The 19356-nt window shown below is 46.0% G+C and overlaps 1 protein-coding gene and 1 pseudogene across 1 annotated transcript; one reads left to right on the plus strand and one right to left on the minus strand.

The window, feature by feature from the left end:
* The first annotated feature begins 5926 nt into the window (after positions 1 to 5926).
* On the plus strand, positions 5927 to 7972 carry LOC128836351 (eukaryotic translation initiation factor 3 subunit A-like). The gene is made up of 2 exons (XM_054026560.1): positions 5927 to 6250; positions 7430 to 7972. Exons 1-2 carry the CDS (start codon positions 6235 to 6237, stop codon positions 7921 to 7923), a joined length of 510 nt encoding a protein of 169 aa, XP_053882535.1. The 5' UTR covers positions 5927 to 6234; the 3' UTR covers positions 7924 to 7972.
* Positions 7973 to 9873: 1901 nt separating this feature from the next.
* LOC128836106 (NACHT, LRR and PYD domains-containing protein 3-like) lies at positions 9874 to 17275 on the minus strand (annotated as a pseudogene).
* Positions 17276 to 19356: the final 2081 nt, after the last annotated feature.

Raw genomic sequence — 19356 nt, forward strand, 5'->3', positions numbered from 1 at the left:
CAAGATACTTTCAAATCTTGGGGGGGGGAAGGCTTTTGTTTGTGTTCTTTGTTTGGGAGTGTGTTCGTTCTCGGGGACTGAGAGGGACCAGACATCAATCCAGGTTCTCCACATCTTTCTAAGCAAGTCTCTCCTATTTCAAACTTGTAAGTAAATAGCCAGGCAAGGTGTGTTAGTTTTCCTTTGTTTTCTCAACTTGTAAATGTACCTTTTACTAGAGTGTTTATCTTTGTTTGCTGTACTTTGAACCTGAGACTAGAGGGGAGTCCTCTGAGCTCTTTAAGTTTGATTACCCTGTAAGGTTAATTTCCATACTGATTTTACAGAGATGATTTTTACCTTTTTCTTTAATTAAAAACCTTCTTTTTAAGAACCTGATTGATTTTTTCCTTGTTTTAGATCCAAAGGGGTTTTGGATCTTGATTCACCAGGAGTTGGTGGGAGGAAGGAGGGGAATGGTTAATTTCCCCTTGTTTTAAATCCAAGGGGTAGGATTTGTTTTCACCAGGGATTTGGTGAAGGTTTTTCAAGGTTTCCCAGGGAGGGAATCCATTGAAAATGGTGGCAGCCGAACCAGAGCTAAGCTGGTAATTAAGCTTAGAAGTTTTTATGCAGGCCCCTACATTTGTACCCTAAAGTTCAAAGTGGGGATCTCAGTCCTGACATAACCTTTAAACTGGACGCTAAGAAAGTCATCTTGGTGCTTAATCCCTAACATCCTGGTTTTCAGATGTTTCTTTCTTTTTTAATAAAATTTACCTTTTTAAAAAAGAATTCTTTGATTCCAAAGCCCTTAAACAAGGGGTTGGTCTGTGCTCGCATTGCTAAGGCAACTGGTTGGTATTTTATTCTCAAGCCTCCCCAGGAAAGGGGGCGAAGGGGTTTTGGGGGATATTTTGGGGGGATAGGGATTCCAAGTGACCCTTCCCTGAATATCTGTGAAAATCACTTGGTAGTGGCAGCAATATCTGTCCAAGGCAGAAGACTGTGTCTTGGAAGAGTTTTAACCTAAGCTGGTAGAAGATAAGCTTAGGGGGTCTTTCATGTGGGTCCCCACATCTGTACCCCAGAGTTCAGATTTGGGGGGATATACCCTGACAGGTGCACACAATGCACTATGTTCACTAAGAGTGCACTCTGTAAATGTTGCAGGGCCTGTGGGTTGTTGCACCTACCCTGCATTTCCTCACGCTGCTTCCTGGAGCAGGTGCATAATGTCTATGGCTTATAGTGTCTGTGTGCACCTAATCACTCTTTTTGCTTTGCTGCATTGCCTGCTTTAAATGGTTGTGTCCTGCACAAGGATCTACACGTGTTGTGAACAGCAACACCCTCACACTTGTAGATGCCATGACAGAGAGTCAGGAACTCTTAATGCCATTCCCCCCCCCATACCATTTCTGGGCCTGGAGGCCCAGAGTGGATCATAAAGAACACAAGCAGCTTTGGGTGTCGGTGCTCACGGCAGTAAGGAGCTGGATTATTTTTCTTTTAATTCATTTCTTCAATCATGTTTGTTAGTTTCTTAGACAGAGTTTGCTTGGTTGTTTACATTTTGTTATTTTTTCAGTTGTTTGGTGTGTTTAGTAGCTAAACTCAGTTTCTCTCTATCCTGTATTTTCCTTTAGGAGCTAGAGAGGAGAGTGCTCTGGGCCCAAAGGAAGAATATCCTTGGGGGTCCTCCACGGAGCCCAGAGAATGCTCACCAAAGTTCTTCCCCACCTGCAGTAGTGGAGTCCCTTGGGGCTGGAAGGATGGGAGCATTCAGTGGGTGATGGAGAACCATGGAAAAGAGGATTTAGTTGGGGTGTGGGAGTGCAGAGGGTAGGGTGTCAATTTGCTAATTAATTACCTTGCCCTGTGTTCTGTTTAGCACATCTCAGGAGTGTGGAAATTGCTGGGGATGCTGTCAACAGCCAGTCATTATGCATTGTGAAGTGTCTGTGTTCATGCACATAAATCAGGGGTAGTCAGCACTGCCATGTTCATTGTGTTTTTGTAAATCTGAGGGGAGGGTTGTTTGAAGACAGGCTGAGCAGAGACCAACGAGTCTCCCCTTAACTGCTCTGGGGCTGGCATGCTGCAGGGGTTCGAATGGCACAGCTTGCTGAACAATGGAAACAATTCTCTTTGGAATATTTTGCTTAAAACTTCATCCACTTTTGAACCAAAATTATGAATTTTTCCAACTAACCCCAGTGAGCGGCTTGTCAGGTGACAGAATCAGCTTCATAGAGTTTAAGACCACAAGAGACCATTACCTCATCTAGTCTGCCCTCCTGCACATCACAGGCCGTTATATTTCCCCTAAAGTCCCCTGTGTTGAGCCTAGTGATTCTGAGTTATCAAAGCGCTCATGGAAGGATGGGCAGGGGCAGTGTGGAGCTGCACTGGGAGAAGACTCATTGAACGACTGAAGCTGCTTTGGCAGTGCTTGTGCTAAAACAGTGCAGAGGGATGTGGTGGTGGAATATATGTGATTGTATTTCCTCTGAGCAGGTTAAACACCAAAGGTGATGGAATCCCTTCTGCACTGCTGTACGCATCTTTGTGTGTGGTACAGAGTTGTGCTGTAGCAGACAGTCTCAACTGTGCTCCACAGGCACAATCCCACTGGAGATGCCTAGGTTCAGACTCTTGGACATTGGAGCAGAATGTTCTCAACAGCTAGAACTCAGTCGTAGAACTGCTTCTGAGAGGGGATCAGACTGATCCCTGGCCTGGCCATGGTTAGAGCAAAATGAAGATCACCTCTTCACTAAAGCCCTTGCCAGAAAGAAAACCAGGGTCAGCATGAGATGTAGTTGGTGTAATAAGAAAAAAGAAAATTAGGTTCTCCACAGACAAACAGTACCTATGTATAATTGATATTAGCTGCCCAAAAACTTTGTGTTAATGCAGAGTTAAGGTTGCCCAGCTCTGCCTCGTACCCTTGCAGAATGTGGAGACTGGCTTAACTTAATCCTCTGTGTGACAGCAGCCCCATGGCCCCCCAGAGCACTATGCACCCTGCCTCAGCATCTCCAATGTTCAGCCACTGCCTCTTGTGAGGTCCAGTGCTGTGGTGCTTTAGCCCTCTGGCTAAGGCACTCTTCAGTCCCTGTCTTCCGAGGTATTAAAGTCTTCCGAGGTATTAAAGTCCCAAAAGAAGCAAAAAACAAAAACTCTTAATAAGGATCATCCCACAAGTCTTTGGCGGGACCTTGCCCATTTACACAGGGCCTGTCTCCAATAGCCAGTCCTTTGGTCAGTCCCCCAGGGCCTGGTTGTCCCACCCACTGGGAGGCTTGTCCAACTGGAAAGCTGACTCAGACTCCTGGGTGTAACCAGGCTTCCCTCACAGATTGAAAAGCAGGGATCTGCTCTCCACTCAACTGAACTAGGTTGTCTCCTTTTAACCTCATTAATCTCCTCCTTGTCAGCATGGGGCCTATGTACCCAGTCACAATCTGAAAACTAGGAAATACAAAACTGAGCTACACATCAGGCTGCCTGCAAACACTCTGGTTTGTCAAGAGCCCCAGACCAATTGCATATGTGCAAATTACTGTCTCTGGCACATTGCCAGGGCTTGAGTCACATGGGAGATCCAACATTTACCCTGAACAACTTAAATATTCCTTCCCCAAAGACGAAGTGGATGCCAAACACTAGCTGAGTAGTCCGGTTAGATTTGTGGTGGGGGTTGAATTTTTCTATCAAATTTGAAGTGAATTGGCCAAGAGGTTCCTGGATTAGGGCACTCTAAAAATAGAGATCTTCACCCTAGGTCAAAAAGTATTTTTTTTGCTACCCTCCAGTCAAACAACTAAAAAAAAGAAAAGTTAAAACAGTTCAGTGGATTCCCCTAGCTGGGATCTAGTGAACAGAACCAAAGTTGCTATCGTTGATTATTTGTAGTACAATAGCCCCTGGAGGACCCAGCCAGGATTAGGGTTCCAGTGTGCAAGGCACCGTATCTATACATTATCAGAGATAGTGCTTATACAAAGATTATTATACGCAGAGCTGGTAGTGACTCCTGTTATTAAGATTGCCGGACACGTCTCTGTTTCCAGTTGCTTATAACTTTGTCAAAATTTAATCATTTGGACTGAAATTTTCCATGCCTGGTGTTTCCAGCAGGATGAATATTGTGAAAGTTTCTGCTAAAATGGTTCATCCACTTCTGATAATTAAGTTGTTTTACCCATGTTAAAAAAAATTTGCAACCTTCTCCCTCAGAAACTCTAGCTCCCCCATGTTTTGGAGCAGGGACTTGAAATTTGGCAAGGGGAGGATGGAGTGTGCTGTTTTTTGTCAGAGACATGCCTTTTGCTGCTCCCATGAAAGTACATCCAAATATGGCCAAATAAAAGTCTTTGAGAAAAATCTCCATTTGCTCAAAATCTGTAGAGACTTGTTAGCGCTTTGTACCTACATTTCTTCTGAGTTTTTGTTGTTGCTGCTGTTTATAATCTTGTCAGTCACCCATGGTTCTCATCACACTCCCATTTCTGCATCACAGCAGCTGTCCTCCTCTCCCTCCTATCCTTCCATTGGCCTCATTTCCTCTTCCTTGTGTTCCCTCACCCCTCTACAGTTCCCACCTGTTCTACCTACTCAAGCCCAATCTCCCCTCTCCTCCCACCAGCCCAAAATAGATATAGGTCCCATATCCATAACTGCCTCCTGACCTCTGATATCTACCCTAACCTGGGCCCTCCCTCCATCCTCACCCTTTCTGCGTCCCTCACGCACCCCCCATCACCTTGACCCCTCTGCTGCCATCCTTCCGAACCTCACGCCCACCCCTCTCCTTTCCCACCCTCACCTCCTCTTCTCTTGCTGTCTCCAGAACACTCACTCCAACTCTAAAAAGATCTCAGCCATCCACAACATTTTCATATCTCATTGCCCCCAGCTCCACACTCTAGCACTCCATAGGGTTTTGCCCTGGAGTATAAATGTGATGAAGTTGGGGTGCATATTGCTTTTGGTAGCTATTGGAGATGGAGGTGAAAGCCAAATTATTGACAATGCTTAGGCAACATGAAGGTAGAAAGGAGTGCACAAGTCTTTCCCCTTAACTTCTTATTTCCATGCTTTTAAGGTTTGGCATGGATGGGGCATGGTCCTTCCCAGTCTTAAATGTCTGTCACTAAATTGAGTCACTTTTATGGTGGGTCATTTGGCCATTTGTGAGCTATGAAAACCTACAGGGGAAAAATCAATGTTTTAAAAAAAGTTTAAAAAATAATAAATTACGTACGTATTTTTAGAGCTCAGATTACACTCACCAATGTGGCCACTTGCACAGTCCTGGGGAATCTTCATTCAGACCTTCACTTAGGCCTGGTCTACACTATGACTTTAATTCGGATTTATCAGCTTTAATTCGAATTAACCCTGCAACCGTCCACACAACAACGCTATTTATTTCGATGTAAAGGGCCCTTTAAATCGATTTCTGTACTCCACCCCGACGAGCGGAGTAGTGCCAAAATCGATTTTATCAATTCGAATTAGGGTTAGTGTGGCCGCAATTCGATGGTATTGGCCTCCGGGAGCTATCCCACAGTGCATCATTGTGACCGCTCTGGACAGCAATCTAAACTCGGATGCACTGACCAGGTAGACAGGAAAAGCCCCGCGAACATTTGAATTCCATTTCCTGTTTGCCCAGCGTGGAGAGCACAGGTGACCACAGATAGCTCATCAGCACAGGTAACCATGCAGGCTGATAATCGAAAAAGAGCACCAGCATGGACCGTGAGGGAGGTACTGGATCTGATCGCTGTATGGGGAGAGGATTCAGTGCTTGCAGAACTTCGTTCTAAAAGACGAAATGCAAAAACTTTTGAAAAAATCTCCAAGGGCATGATGGAGAGAGGCCACAATAGGGACTCAGATCAGTGCCGCGTGAAAGTCAAGGAGCTCAGACAAGCCTATCAAAAAACAAAGGAGGCAAACGGTCGCTCCGGGTCAGAGCCGCGGACATGCCGCTTCTACGCCGAGCTGCATGCAATTCTAGGGGGGGCTGCCACCACTACCCCACCTGTGTTCGTGGATTCTGGGTCGGGGATAGTCTCATCAGCGACGCCTGAGGATTCTGCCGATGGGGGAGAGGAGGAGGAGGAGGATGAGGATGAGCTTGCAGAGAGCACACAGCACTCCATTCTCCCCAACAGCCAGGATCTTTTTATCACCCTGACTGAAGTACCCTCCCAAGCCAGTACCCAAGACTCTGACCCCATGGAAGGGACCTCAGGTGAGTTTACCTTTTAAAATATAAAACTTGTTTTAAAAGCAAACGGTTTTTAATGATTACTTTGCCTGACTTTGCATTCACGGTCAGTTCAGCTACTGGAAAAGTCTGTAGCTACTGGAAAAGTCTGTTAACGTGTATGGGGATGGAGCGGAAATCCTCCAGGGACATCTCCATGAAGCTCTCCTGGAGGTACTCCGAAAGCCTTGCCAGAAGGTTTCTGGGCAGTGCATCTTTATTCCCTCCTCCATGGTAGGACACTTGACCACGCCATGCTTGCAGCAAGTAATCTGGTATCATTGCCTGACAAAGCCTGGCAACGTATGGTCCCGGTGTTTGCTGGCATTCAAGCAACATCCGTTCTTTATCTTGTTGTGTAATCCTCAGGAGAGTGATATCGCTCCTGGTAACCTGGTTGAAATACGGGAACTTAATTAAGGGGACAGAGGTGGCCGTTCCTACTGGGATGTTTGCCTGTGGCGGAAAATAAATCCTTCCCTGCAGTTAGCCAAGCGCAGATGGGAAATTGGCCCTGAGTTTTTCGAGTTTGGCTAGCAGGGATCTTCCCTGTTACCAGCCACGCGATGGGGGGAGGGGTACCGTGATCATCCCAGAGAATTCATGGCGGGAGGGGGGTGGCGGCGGGGGGGGGGGGTTAGTTTGATGCCTGCAGGGATCTTCCCTGATACCAGCCACGCGGTGGGGGGGAGGGGTACAGCGATCATCCCAGAGAATTCATGGCGAGAGGGGGGGGTGGTTAGTTTGTTTTCTGGTGCTGCTGAATGTTAACAGAAAAACCGCAGCACTCTACTTGCCTGAAGGGGCCCAGACAAGCCCCCCCACACTGCCCCCCCCCCAACTGGCTGAGATTGGACACAGCTCGTGTGGAGTGCTGCCACTTCATTTCCCAATTCTGCAGCACTCTACAAGCTATGCTTGGTATGTGGGAAAGGAGGGCGCAGAAGCTTACCATGGCTGCATGCAAGCCGAATTCTGTTGCCCAGACCTGTGATCTCTAGCAGCAAAGCCACAGGCACTCAGCATTAAGAGGCAAAATGCGACCTTGCACAGAAATCACATGTGCTATGTAATGTGAACAGTGTTGGTCACCGTGAAAGAGTATAAGCATTGTTCTGCAAAATGTAGCTTTTAAAACAATTCTCTTTTTTCCCCTCCCTACAGCAGCTGCAAATTCCTCAAGCCTCCCTCCTCCATCCCAAAGGTTATCACAGATAAGGCGTCGTAAGAAGAGAACACGAGAGGACATGTTTTCTGAAATTATGGAATCCAGCCGCAGTGACAGAGCTCATGTGAATGAGTGGAAGGAAACAGTTTCAAAGTATAGGAAAGAAGTCAGTGAACGTGAGGACAGGAGGGACCAACGTGAGGAGAGGAGGGACCAACGTGAGGAGAGGAGGGACGCTCGAGATGAGAGGTGGCGGCAGGAAGACCAGAGGATGAAGGATGCAATGCTGGGGCTGCTCCGGCGTCTGGTGGAGGTTCAGGAACGGCTGCTGGAAAACAGACTGCCGCTTCAGCCCCTGTTCCACCCTCCCCCCTCCCCATGTTCCGTATCCTCCTCACCCAGACGTGTAAGAACGCGGGGGGGGAGGCTCCGTACACCTTCCCATTCCACCCCAGTAGACAGCCCAAGCAAAAGGCTGTCATTTTTTTAACCTTTTCTTTGTGGCTTTTTCCTTCCCAGCAATCCTCCTCCCAAATACCACCCGGGTTCCCTCCCTCTTTTTCTAATCTATTAATAAAGAATAAATGATTTTTAAATGATAGTGACTTTATTTGGTTTGAAAGAAAGCTGGGGGAAGGGGCAGGGTGGGTTCCTTACAGAAAATCAGTCAGTAAAGGGGGAGGGTTTTCATGAAGGAGAAACAAACAGATATTTCACACGGTAGCCTGGCCAGCCATGAAACTGGTTTTCAAAGCTTCTCTGATGCACAGCGCTTCATGGTGTGATCTTCTAATCGCCCTGGTGTCTGGCTGCGCGTAATCAGCAGCCAGGCGATTTGCCTCAGCCTCCCACCCCGCCATAAAGGTCTCCCTCTTACTTTCACAGAGATTGTGGAGCACACAGCAAGCAGAAATAACAATGGGGAGATTTCTTTGGCTGAGGTCAGAGCGAGTCAATAATGATCTCCAGCGACCTTTTAAATGGCCAAATGCACATTCTACCACCATTCTGCACTTGCTTAGCCTGTAGTTAAACAGCTCCTGACTCCTGTCCAGGCTGCCTGTGTATGGCTTCATAAGCCATGGCATTAAGGGGTAGGCTGGGTCCCCAAGAATAACTATGGGCATTTCAACATCCCCAACGGTTATTTTCTGGTCCGGAAAGTAAGTCCCTTGCTGCAGCCCTTTAAACAGAGTAGTGTTCCTGAAGACGCGAGCGTCATGAACCCTTCCCGCCCAGCCCGCGTTGATGTTGGTGAAACGTCCCTTGTGATCCACAAGTGCTTGCAGCACCATTGAAAAGTACCCCTTGCGGTTTATGTACTCGGTGGCTTGGTGCTCCGGTGCCAAGATAGGGATATGGGTTCCGTCTATTGCCCCACCACAGTTAGGGAATCCCATTGCAGCAAAACCATCCACTATAGCCTGCACATTTCCCAGAGTCACAAACTTTCGTAGCAGCACCTGAGTGATTGCTTTGGCTACTTGCATCACAGCAGCCCCCACAGTAGATTTGCCCACTCCAAATTGATTCCCGACTGACCGGTAGCTGTCTGGCGTTGCAAGCTTCCACAGGGCTATCGCCACGCGCTTCTCAACTGTGAGGGCTGCTCTCATCTTGGTATTCTGGCGTTTCAGGGCAGGGGACAGCAAGTCACAAAGTTCCATGAAAGTGCCCTTACGCATGCGAAAGTTCCGCAGCCACTGGGAATCGTCCCAGACCTGCAACACTATGCGGTCCCACCAGTCTGTGCTTGTTTCCCTTGCCCAGAATCGGCGTTCCATGGATAGAATCTGCCCCATTAACAACATGATCTCCAAAGCACCGGGGCCTGTGGTTTCACTGAATTCTGTATCCGTGTCTGTGTCCATGTCCTCATCATGCTTGTCGCTGCGCTGCCGCCGCCGCTGCCTCCTCGCCTCGTTTCTCTGGTCCTGGCTGAGCATAAACTCCATGAGAACGCGCGAGGTGTTTACAATATTCATGACTGCTGTCTTGAGCTCAGCGGGCTCCATGCTTGCCATGGTATGGAGTCTGCAGTGTTCACCCACCCAGGAAAAAAGGCGCGAAAATGGTTGTCTGCCGTCCGTTGCTTTCATGCAGGGAGGGAGGGAGGGAGGAGGTGAGGCTGTACCCAGAACCACCTGCGACGATGTTTTTTGTCCCATCAGGCACTGGGATCTTAACCCACAATCCCAATGGGCGCGGGAGACTGCGGGAACTATGGGATAGCTATGGAATTGCTACCCACAGTGCAACGGTGCAGAAATCGACGCTAGCCCCGGTACTTGGACGCACACCACCGAAGTAATGTGCTTAGTGTGGCCGCATCCATTTCGACTTTATACAACCTGTTTTTCAAATCCGAATTATCTAAATTCAGATTAATCCCGTAGTGTAGACATACCCTTAGAAACATACAGGTCTGTAGACAAACTGACTCCAGGTTACAGCAATTCTTTATACAGAATTGAAGAACAATTTGATCCATTTTGGTAAAGATATGATGACAATGTTAGCTCAGTGAAATGATTCATTGCACTCTGTACAAATTCTATCTCTTGAATTTCATACAAACAGTACAAATAATCGAGATAGAAAATGGTCTCCTTATCAGTAGAAAACTTATTATAGTTCAACAACACCACAAAGGGTTTTTCTTTAACCCATGTTAGTAAATTATTTTTAATTTTGTGTGAAAATTTGCAGCTAAGATTTTTCTCCATCTCCTCCATTCTCTTTTTATTTAAGAGACCAAACAGGAATCGCACTGTTAACATTAAATAATTCCTAGAGTTTTCACACTTTTCAAACAATTTTTCCACAGGTTGTATAGCAGTTTCTGAAATTTTCACTGTTTCTTCTTGCTCAAACACATAAAACAAAGCTGCAAAAAAACTCTTGAAAACTGAAGTGAATAAAGCTGTAAACACGTTCGCAGCCAATGCCTTTTTGAAACATGTTCTTATTCAGAAAGAGGGAATCAGGTTTATCTAAGCCATGTTTCTTGACATCTTCTTCTTCAAACAGTATTTTTTGCCTCCAGATTCCATCTGCAGCCAAGGAGCAAAGTCCCTTCAAGTTACCTTGTACCTGTTGCTTTGAATTGCTGCTGTGACCCTTTAATAAACTGAAGGAATAGTTCATGTACATTCCAGTGATTGTATCAGAAGTTCGTGCAAGATCTTCACCTGCTTCCATCTGTTGTTTCAGAACCGTGCAGATGATCAAACACGCAATGGGGACAAAGCACATGGTAAAGAGCATTTCATTGTCTTTTACAAAGTTAAAGGCTTTTCTTGCTTGTTCTTCATTCCCAAAGAACTTATAGAAATATTCTTTTCTCTCATTTTCAGAAAATCCCAGGATCTCTGCATAATGTTCACATTCCAAACATTGTCCAAGTTTCTCTAGGGCAGTTGGTCTTGTAGTAATTATTAAGTGAGATTTAAGAAGCACTTTTTTCCTAAATAAACTGCTCAGTATGATTTCCACTGGCTGCTTCTCACAGGGATCAGAGCACAGATTACTTGTTGGTTGATTCAGTTCATCAAAGCCATTGATTATGAACAGGAGTTTTTCTGGATTCATCAGAATCTCTTTAATTGGTGCATTTTTATCAGGACAATTCTTTAAAATCAAATCTTCAACACTTCCCTGCTCACTGACCAAGTTTATTTCCCTACAAGATATGTAGAAAACATAATCAAACCTGCTCTGATACAGTTCTTCATTTGCCCAGTCCAACATGATCTTTTTTGCTGTCAGTGTTTTTCCAATCCCTGCAGCTCCCTGGAGCACCACAATTTGTGGTGACTGTTCATCTTCATCAGAGTCAAATAAATTCCCTGTCATGATAGAACGAGTGTACTCAGTCATGATTTCTCCATGTTTCCGTCCCAAGGCCATTATTTCATGTTCTCTCTGCTCTTTGTGACAATGTTCATTTACAATGATCAGCTTTGTGTATCTGCTCTTTAACTTCACATTCTCACCAAGGTGAGAGTTCATGTCTTTTATTGTGCTGTATTTGTTTTTTATATGTTCTCTGTACTTCATTCTGTAAGCTGAGTTAGTGACAAGAAGCATTAGATATTATTGTAATGACACAATAAAGCTATTTAAACAATAATACTGTTACTGTAAGTTTATAGTGCACCTATCATCATAAAGTATCCCCCACATAAATTAACTATGGGTGCAGTCCTTACTCACATCAGTGGTCACATTGAAATCAGATATGTGAGAGAAAAGTGGTAGGCTCAGACCTTCTGTGCAAATATATATAAGAATCACTTCATCAGTTACTGAAATGCAGCCACCTCTAAAACCTATCAGGTGTTTAACAGTGCACAATGACACTCTGTAACAAAGTGGGGCATGAAAAGTGATGGAGAATGACATGTATAACTGAAACAGTGATGGTGATTTAGGTGCAAAGAATATAACTAAAGTATAACCTACATTTTTTCCAGGGCCCACAGGTTTAAAAAAGTGCCATAGCACCGTCAGTGACCACAAATGTTGACCTCTAGTTAATTCGCCATGTTTAAAAGATGGCGTCTCTAGCAGGATAGTGTCTTCTAACATCATGCTGCTGCACTGGGTCAGTACCGCCTCTGAGACAAAAGCTCCACCTCCTCACCAGCACCATGTTCTGCAGCACCTGATTCTTTCCTGGAGAGCTTCCCATTCATTTCCTCACCCCCCCTCCAACCCTGCATAACCTGTGTGATCTGATGAGGCTGCGCTCTGAGATGTTACCTATTATTTCTACTAGTAAACCCAATGTCTAGCTGATCTAGCTTAATGCTGGTAATCACTGGTAATTATGCAATGCAATTCCTTATTGGAATATCACATACCTTTTGCGGATCTTTCAGGTGTTTGTTGAGGACCCAAAGCTGAAAGAGAAATTTCACATGAATGTCAATGTAACAACAATCACAGAGTATCACACAGTTGAGGACACTGGGACATGTCATTCATTCAGGGTTCTCTGCAGTAATGAGCTCCCTAGAAAACCCACGGCTGAGGCAGGCAGAGAGAATTTCTTTGGAGACACTAGTTCAGTGACCGGTTCAAAATGTCCATCAGAAGCAATACTTTTTTTTAAAAAAACCCACTAAAGCAGCCACTTACGGTATGTCTACACAACAAGGCAAGTATGGGCTCAAGTCTAACCTCCCTTGTGTCCATGCACCAATTGTGCTAACCTAGAGTTCAGATCTAGGGTCTTAGGACCTTGCAGGGCTGGAGGATCTGAGCCCATGTTAAGCTGTGACCTAGGATCTAAGCCCTATTGCTTTCCTGTGTGCACATAGCCCTGGCTTGACTTGGGTCCTCGAAGTCCTCTGGGTGTATCCCAGAGATCCTGGTGGCAGAGGAGCAGCGCTGCAGGCAGCCAGACCAACAGCCGGAAGGACCATTCCTGCCTGGCCAAACACGTTCTCTGTTCCTGCTCCTCTTGCAGTGGCAACAGCTTCTGTTCTGGCTCCTCTTAGCTGCTGCACAGAGCTTCCCCGAACCAAGGGGCAAAGCTCCCAGGAGGGAGGCAGCTTCCAGCCACTGGGATGTTGGGAGTCATCCCTCTCCTGGCTATGCTGAACCGGGATCCCTGCTGCTCCCCATCCCTGCAGGGCAGCTGCTTGGTCCCTACTCCGTTCTCTGGCCCTTGCCCCCAGCCTCTCTGGGGCTGCATGTGCAGCTGTGCCTGGGCTGCAGGCACTGTCAGGGGAGTGAGTGGGAGTCAGCCCCCACAATTTCCCCACAGCCTCCTTCAATGGTGGCAGCTCCAGCTCCAGCTCCCCCTTGCTGCATGGCAGTTGCTTGTTCCTTGCTGTGGTCTCAGGTCCTTGCTCTCAGGGCCCAGGGCTCAGTGCGCAGGAGTGCCCGGACTGCCTGCACTGTCAGGGTGGCAAGTGGGAACCAGCCACAAACCTTCCTCGCAGCCTCCTTGTAATGGCATGGGACTGACCTCTCACAAGTGCCGCTTCTGGTTGGGTGCATCTTCAGCCTTTGAATAGCTTTTGCCCTGGTATCAGGCCATAGTCCCTAGGGATTCCTCCCTAGTGTCCAGCTGGGCCACTAAGTAGATCAGATCCCCTTCTGGTGAGTTATTGCTGTCCAACTGTAGGCCTCTTTCCCAGTGACCTATGGGGGGACCTAGCCTCACCCCCTACTCCAAGTCCCAGCCCAGGAACCCTAAGAATAGAAGCCACATGTTGCTGTGTCCCTTTAACTAAGCTGCTTTCAGTTCCCTAGGTCACTTCCCCTCAGCCCCAGCCTTCACCAGAGCTTCACTCTGAGCTCAGGGCTCTTCTATGTTCAGGCCTAGCAGCCAACCAGGAGCTCTTTCACACTCCTCTGGCACCTGACAGCACTGAGCTGTCCATGGTGCTGCAGTTCCCTTTGTCCAGCCAGCCGAGAGAACCATTTATACTCCTCTGGCTCCAGCCAGGAACTGCCTGTCTCTGGCATTGCAGCTCCTTTTTTATATGGTCTTCCTGGGCCCTGATTGGCTGCTTCACCTGCAGTCACTCTACACTGCTTGGAGGACTCCTCTACTACTCCTTTCCTGGAACAAGAGTGGCAGGACACTGAGGCCTCCAGCAGGGGGCCTTTGGGCCTAGTCCACCCCATCACACTCTTATGCTCCTCCAGCTCCTCTTTGCTGCTGTGCAGAGCTTGCCTGGAGCAGGGAGAAAAGCTGAGAGGTGGGAGACGGCTCCCAACTGCCAGGATGTTCAGAGTCATCCTTCCTCTGGCTGTGCTGAGACGGGAACTCTGTTGCTCCCCCTCCCTGCAGGGCCGCCACTTGGTCCCATTCTACTTTCTGTCTCTTGCTCCCAGTCCCCTACTGCCCTCCCTGGGGCTGGGTGGGCAGAGATGCATGGGCAGCATGCACTGTGAGGGCAATGAGTGGTAGCCAGCTCCAAAACTTCCCCGCAGACTCCAGGGATCCTTTATCTCCCAGGATGCAGTGGGTCAGGGATAAGGGAGAAACACTGCATCTCTCCGTAGCAGGCAGAAGCCAGCCTGGGGTGGGAATGTGTTTTTCCTCTGATACCGTCATTTTATGTCAAACTGCAAAACAGACAAAAATAAATAAAAAACAAAAGACAAAAACAGCTTCATTGAACATCTCATTTTTTAAAAAATTAAGAATTGCAAAGTTTCATTTAATAGTTTGACAGTTCTGGAGACTGACGTCCTAATGATCCACAGAACAGGAGCACATGGGCATTTTCCTGCCAACGTGCCTCAGCCTAGGGGTGGAGAGCCCAACTCTCAGATTAGATGGCAGTTCAGTATCTTCACAAGCTGCAGTCATTGTACTGAGACAGCCACCAACTGAGCTAATTATGCAGTTTCTGTACTCGTGTGCTCCTTATGGGACGCTGAATCCCATCAATAGCAACATCACAGTTAATAAATAGGATGGGCATTAGATTTTCCCCACGATGCAACATATTTGTAGGGCTAGAATGTTGGCACTGGGATTGGGGGCGGGAGCATCAGGCACTCTGGGACAGGGTTACTTTGACTCAGGTCTGTGCACTGCAATGTGGAGGCTAGAACCCTAGGTTCAAGCACAGGTCAGAAAATCCTTAACCTAGGGTTAAAATGCAGTGTAGAGGCTCAAACCCAGGATTTCCTGACAAGTGTCAGCTGACTCAAATCCCACTAACTCTAGGCTTACATTTCTATGTAGACATACCCATAGTGTCTTTCTTTATGATAGATGAGCACTGAGATCTGCTAATGCAAAGCACTATATTAGAGTTGTATATTATTATAAAAAACAAATAATCTGAAAGGGTTGGAAGCAAACCACCAAAGAACAAAACAAAAACTGTTAACAAAGTGGGTTTTTCTTTTACTTAGAAATTTCAGTACTGCTGCATTTAGTCATCCCCAGTTGTGACAGGGGTCTCACTGCGAGCCCAGATAAGTGGTGTGGAAGCTTTCTCAGCCCTATAATTAAAGGAGAAGATATTTTGAAGATATCTTTTCTCACAACTGTATATCAGAAGCTTGCATTGAACAAAAAACACTTTAAACACTCAAGCCTTCTTTATATATTATACAGCAGGACAGATTTTTTTTTAAATAGACCTTTTTCCCCCACAGGTAAGCAGTTCAAGAAGGTAAACGTATTATGCCACTTTCTCAAACTTATTTTTGGGCTGTCACACAGCATGAGGAACTTAATCCCCAAATAATATTTTATAGAACCTTTAAATACCTGAAAACAGGGAGCCTGATTCTCCACTGCCCTGCACCTTGTGTAGCCATTTATACCTGTGCAAAGTGCACCATAGCATCAGCCTTGATATGGCCCATTTGTGCCTCTTTGATGACGCAGGAGGGCCATATAGTCAGTGTGAGCAGCCTCCTGGGGATTTCCACTGTGTGGGGGAATCCTTAGGGAGAGGGACAGGGAAGGCCTATGTAACCAGCAGTACCCACTGCACATCAGTGTAGGAGCTGTGTTGGGGGCATGGCTGGGGAAAGAGCGTGTGCCTTGCCAGCTGCCTGAATGGATCCTTATGGCTCTGCTGCCAGAATGGGCTATTGTAAAACCACCTTCGTCTTACTGCCATTAGCTGCACTGAGTGCTGCTCTCACACAGCTGAGGATTGAGCCCAGTGAGTGCAAAGGGGCTGCAAAAAGCTTCCAATTTCAAAATCTCCACTTAGCTTATACTGAATGTAGCATTGGACATGCACTGAGTGCTCATTTGACACAGAGATTAATGGCTACACGAAGTATAAAGCAGTTTAGAATTAGGCCCATTAGTGTGCTCCTAACAACACATCATCCTGGAATGTTGTGTGGCTAACACAATACTGTTATTTCTGGATGGAGTCCGGGGCCTTAGGAACTGCAGCTTTCCAGGACTGCTGGCTACTTATTAACTCAGTTAGGGGAATAAAATAATCTCTCCCCCCATCTCAAAAATAAAAATAAAAAATGCGTTGGTTGTTTGTATTGCACTGAATTTGTTTCTTTAATTAAAAACAGCCTTGGAACTAAAGTTCCTGCCTGGAACCCCAGAAAGCTCTCATGGGGCCAGTCAGCTGTTTGGGGAAACATACTGGGCCAGCCTCTCTGCTGTGATCAGCTTCTAGTTACAGTTCCTTGATTCTCTGTCCCAGCCCTAGCACAGACTAGAGCAGCCTGGGGGTGTCCCCAAAGAATGGTGCTGTGGTTGGTCATGAACTCCAGTTACTTCTCTTCCCCATCTCTCTCTGTCCGTGACATTCTGCACCGCTATGTTGGCTCTGCAACCACAGAGGACTCCCCACCCTAGGGATATCTTCAGACGCTGAGTTACAGGAGGACTCTGCTCCCCTTGTGCCAGCTGAATAGTGAAAAGGGATTGGAGCAGGTCAGAGAATCTGGCCCACTCTGGGAATCTCTGCTCTGAGTCCCCCTGGCTTCCGGCTGGGATTTAGAACTTGTCATTCCCACCATCAGACTGTTTCACTTCTGCTCCTTCAGCTCCTGCCCTGGGGCAGACTACCAGGTTTTACAGTAACTTAAAGTTTCTTACCTTTCTCTCTTTCTTCTCTGAGTTTAGCAGCAGCATCTCTGAGGTTGATCTGAGTGAAAACATCTATGGTTACTTCTGCCGCAGAGTCTCCACCATAGAATTGCATCAGGAGGTTCTTTGATTCTATCCTGTCGGCATTCTCCAGCCAACCTCGAGGAATGTTATGTTTCCCCTCAAAGTCAGAGTGTGATAATTTGTCTTTAAATCTTTTGAACTCTTCCCGAGACAGGTTGTCGAGGGCTCGTATGAGCAGATCACTGTTTCTGCTGCTTCGGTTTCCCATCCGTGGGTATCAGGAAACAAAACTAAAATACAAAGTAAATTGCTGTTAATAATTAATATGGAATAATCATAATATTTCCCATGTAGACAAAAGCAGCATAACCTTGGGGCTCGTAACTCCTTAGTGCTTTGCCTCACAAAGGACTCACTGTACTTTGTCTCTCTGTGCCTCAGTTTCCCCCTTTGTAAAGTGAGGATAATCATACAGCTCTAGCACACAGGGGAGTTGTGCAACTTAGTTAATGTCTGTAAAGCCTTTTGAGGATCTAGGATGAAAGGTGCTATAATAATATTTACCATTGAAATAGATTTCAGAACACAGAGATGGAACCCCCCCTAATTTAAAATATTTCAGAAAACAACCCAATGCAGTCTGGAATCTGTACATCACAATCCTGGAGTATCAGGACCTCTGTATTGAGACCCACTGTTAGTTTCACATGGCCTCAGGAGGGTTTTGGATATCAGAGCATCAAGGTGAAGGGTAAGAACGGTAACTTCTGATATACTGACCAGGGCCCATTCTGACAGGTCCCACAACTGTATAAACTGTAATGTGTTCAGATTAGAAGTAGCCTATCCCCAGGGAACGATGTATTTACCATTAGCCAGACAGCTATTAGCAACAACAGCTGGTGACCCTCATTTAATTTGTTCTCTCAGTCTTCTCAATGCTCAAACACAGATGACAAGAGTGTAGAAAGAGGAACAGGAAATGATTTGCTGAGTTTATTTCTGCAGTAAAGGAAAAGTAACATATGCAGTTAAAGACAGGTTTCAGAGTAACAGCCGTGTTAGTCTGTATCCGCAAAAAGAAGAACAGGAGTACTTGTGGCACCTTAGAGACTAACAAATTTATTAGAGCATAAGCTTTCGTGGACTACAGCCCACTTCTTCGGATGCATATAGAATGGAACATATATTGAGGAGATATATATACACACATACAGAGAGCATAAACAGGTGGGAGTTGTCTTACCACATATCTATTCAAGTGACATCATCATAGCATCTAATCACATCAGCCATACCATCAGGGGCTCGTTCACCTGCACATCTACCAATGTGATATATGCCATCATGTGCCAGCAATGCCCCTCTGCCATGTACATTGGCCAAACCGGACAGTCTCTACGCAAAAGAATTAATGGACACAAATCTGACATCAGGAATCAAAATACTCAAAAACCAGTGGGAGAACACTTTAACCTGTCTGGTCATTCAGTGACAGACCTGCGGGTGGCTATATTACAACAGAAAAACTTCAAAAACAGACTCCAAAGAGAGACTGCTGAGCTAGAATTGATATGCAAACTAGACACAATCAACTCCGGTTTGAATAAGGACTGGGAATGGCTGAGCCATTACAAACATTGACTCTATCTCCCCTTGTAAGTACTCTCACACTTATTATCAAACTGTCTGTACTGGGCTAGCTTGATTATCACTTCAAAAGTTTTTTTTCTCTTAATTAATTGGCCTCTCAGAGTTGGTAAGACAACTCCCACCTGTTTATGCTCTCTGTATGTGTGTATATATATCTCCTCAATATATGTTCCATTCTATATGCATCCGAAGAAGTGGGCTGTAGTCCACGAAAGCTTATGCTCTAATAAATTTGTTAGTCTCTAAGGTGCCACAAGTACTCCTGTTCTTCTATATGCAGTTAAAGTTGCCCTTCAGAGCTCTCTGAATTTCTATAGCAGCCCTCATATTTTTTTTCAGCCTTCCTAGTACTAATTGTGTGCATGTGTGTGACACACACACATCTTTTTGTCTGTTTTTTATTCCTTCGGGAAACTTGCCTTTTGGACACATCCCTTTGGCCTCAGCAGTTTGCACAACTGTTTCTGTGACTAGTGACATCACAAACTCCATAGACGTGTTTATCTCTTTCCCCCTCCCACACACCCTGTAATGGGAGAAAATAAAATACCCCAATTCAAAGTAGTGTACAAGCTTTAATCAAGACAAACAATGTACACCTCTATCTCGATATAATGCTGTCCTCGGGAGCCAAAAAATCTTACCGTGTTATAGGTGAAACCGCATTATATCGAACTTGCTTTGATCCACCGGAGT

This window comes from Malaclemys terrapin, chromosome 4, assembly GCF_027887155.1.
Source record: "Malaclemys terrapin pileata isolate rMalTer1 chromosome 4, rMalTer1.hap1, whole genome shotgun sequence".
Lineage (NCBI taxonomy): Eukaryota > Metazoa > Chordata > Testudines > Emydidae > Malaclemys > Malaclemys terrapin.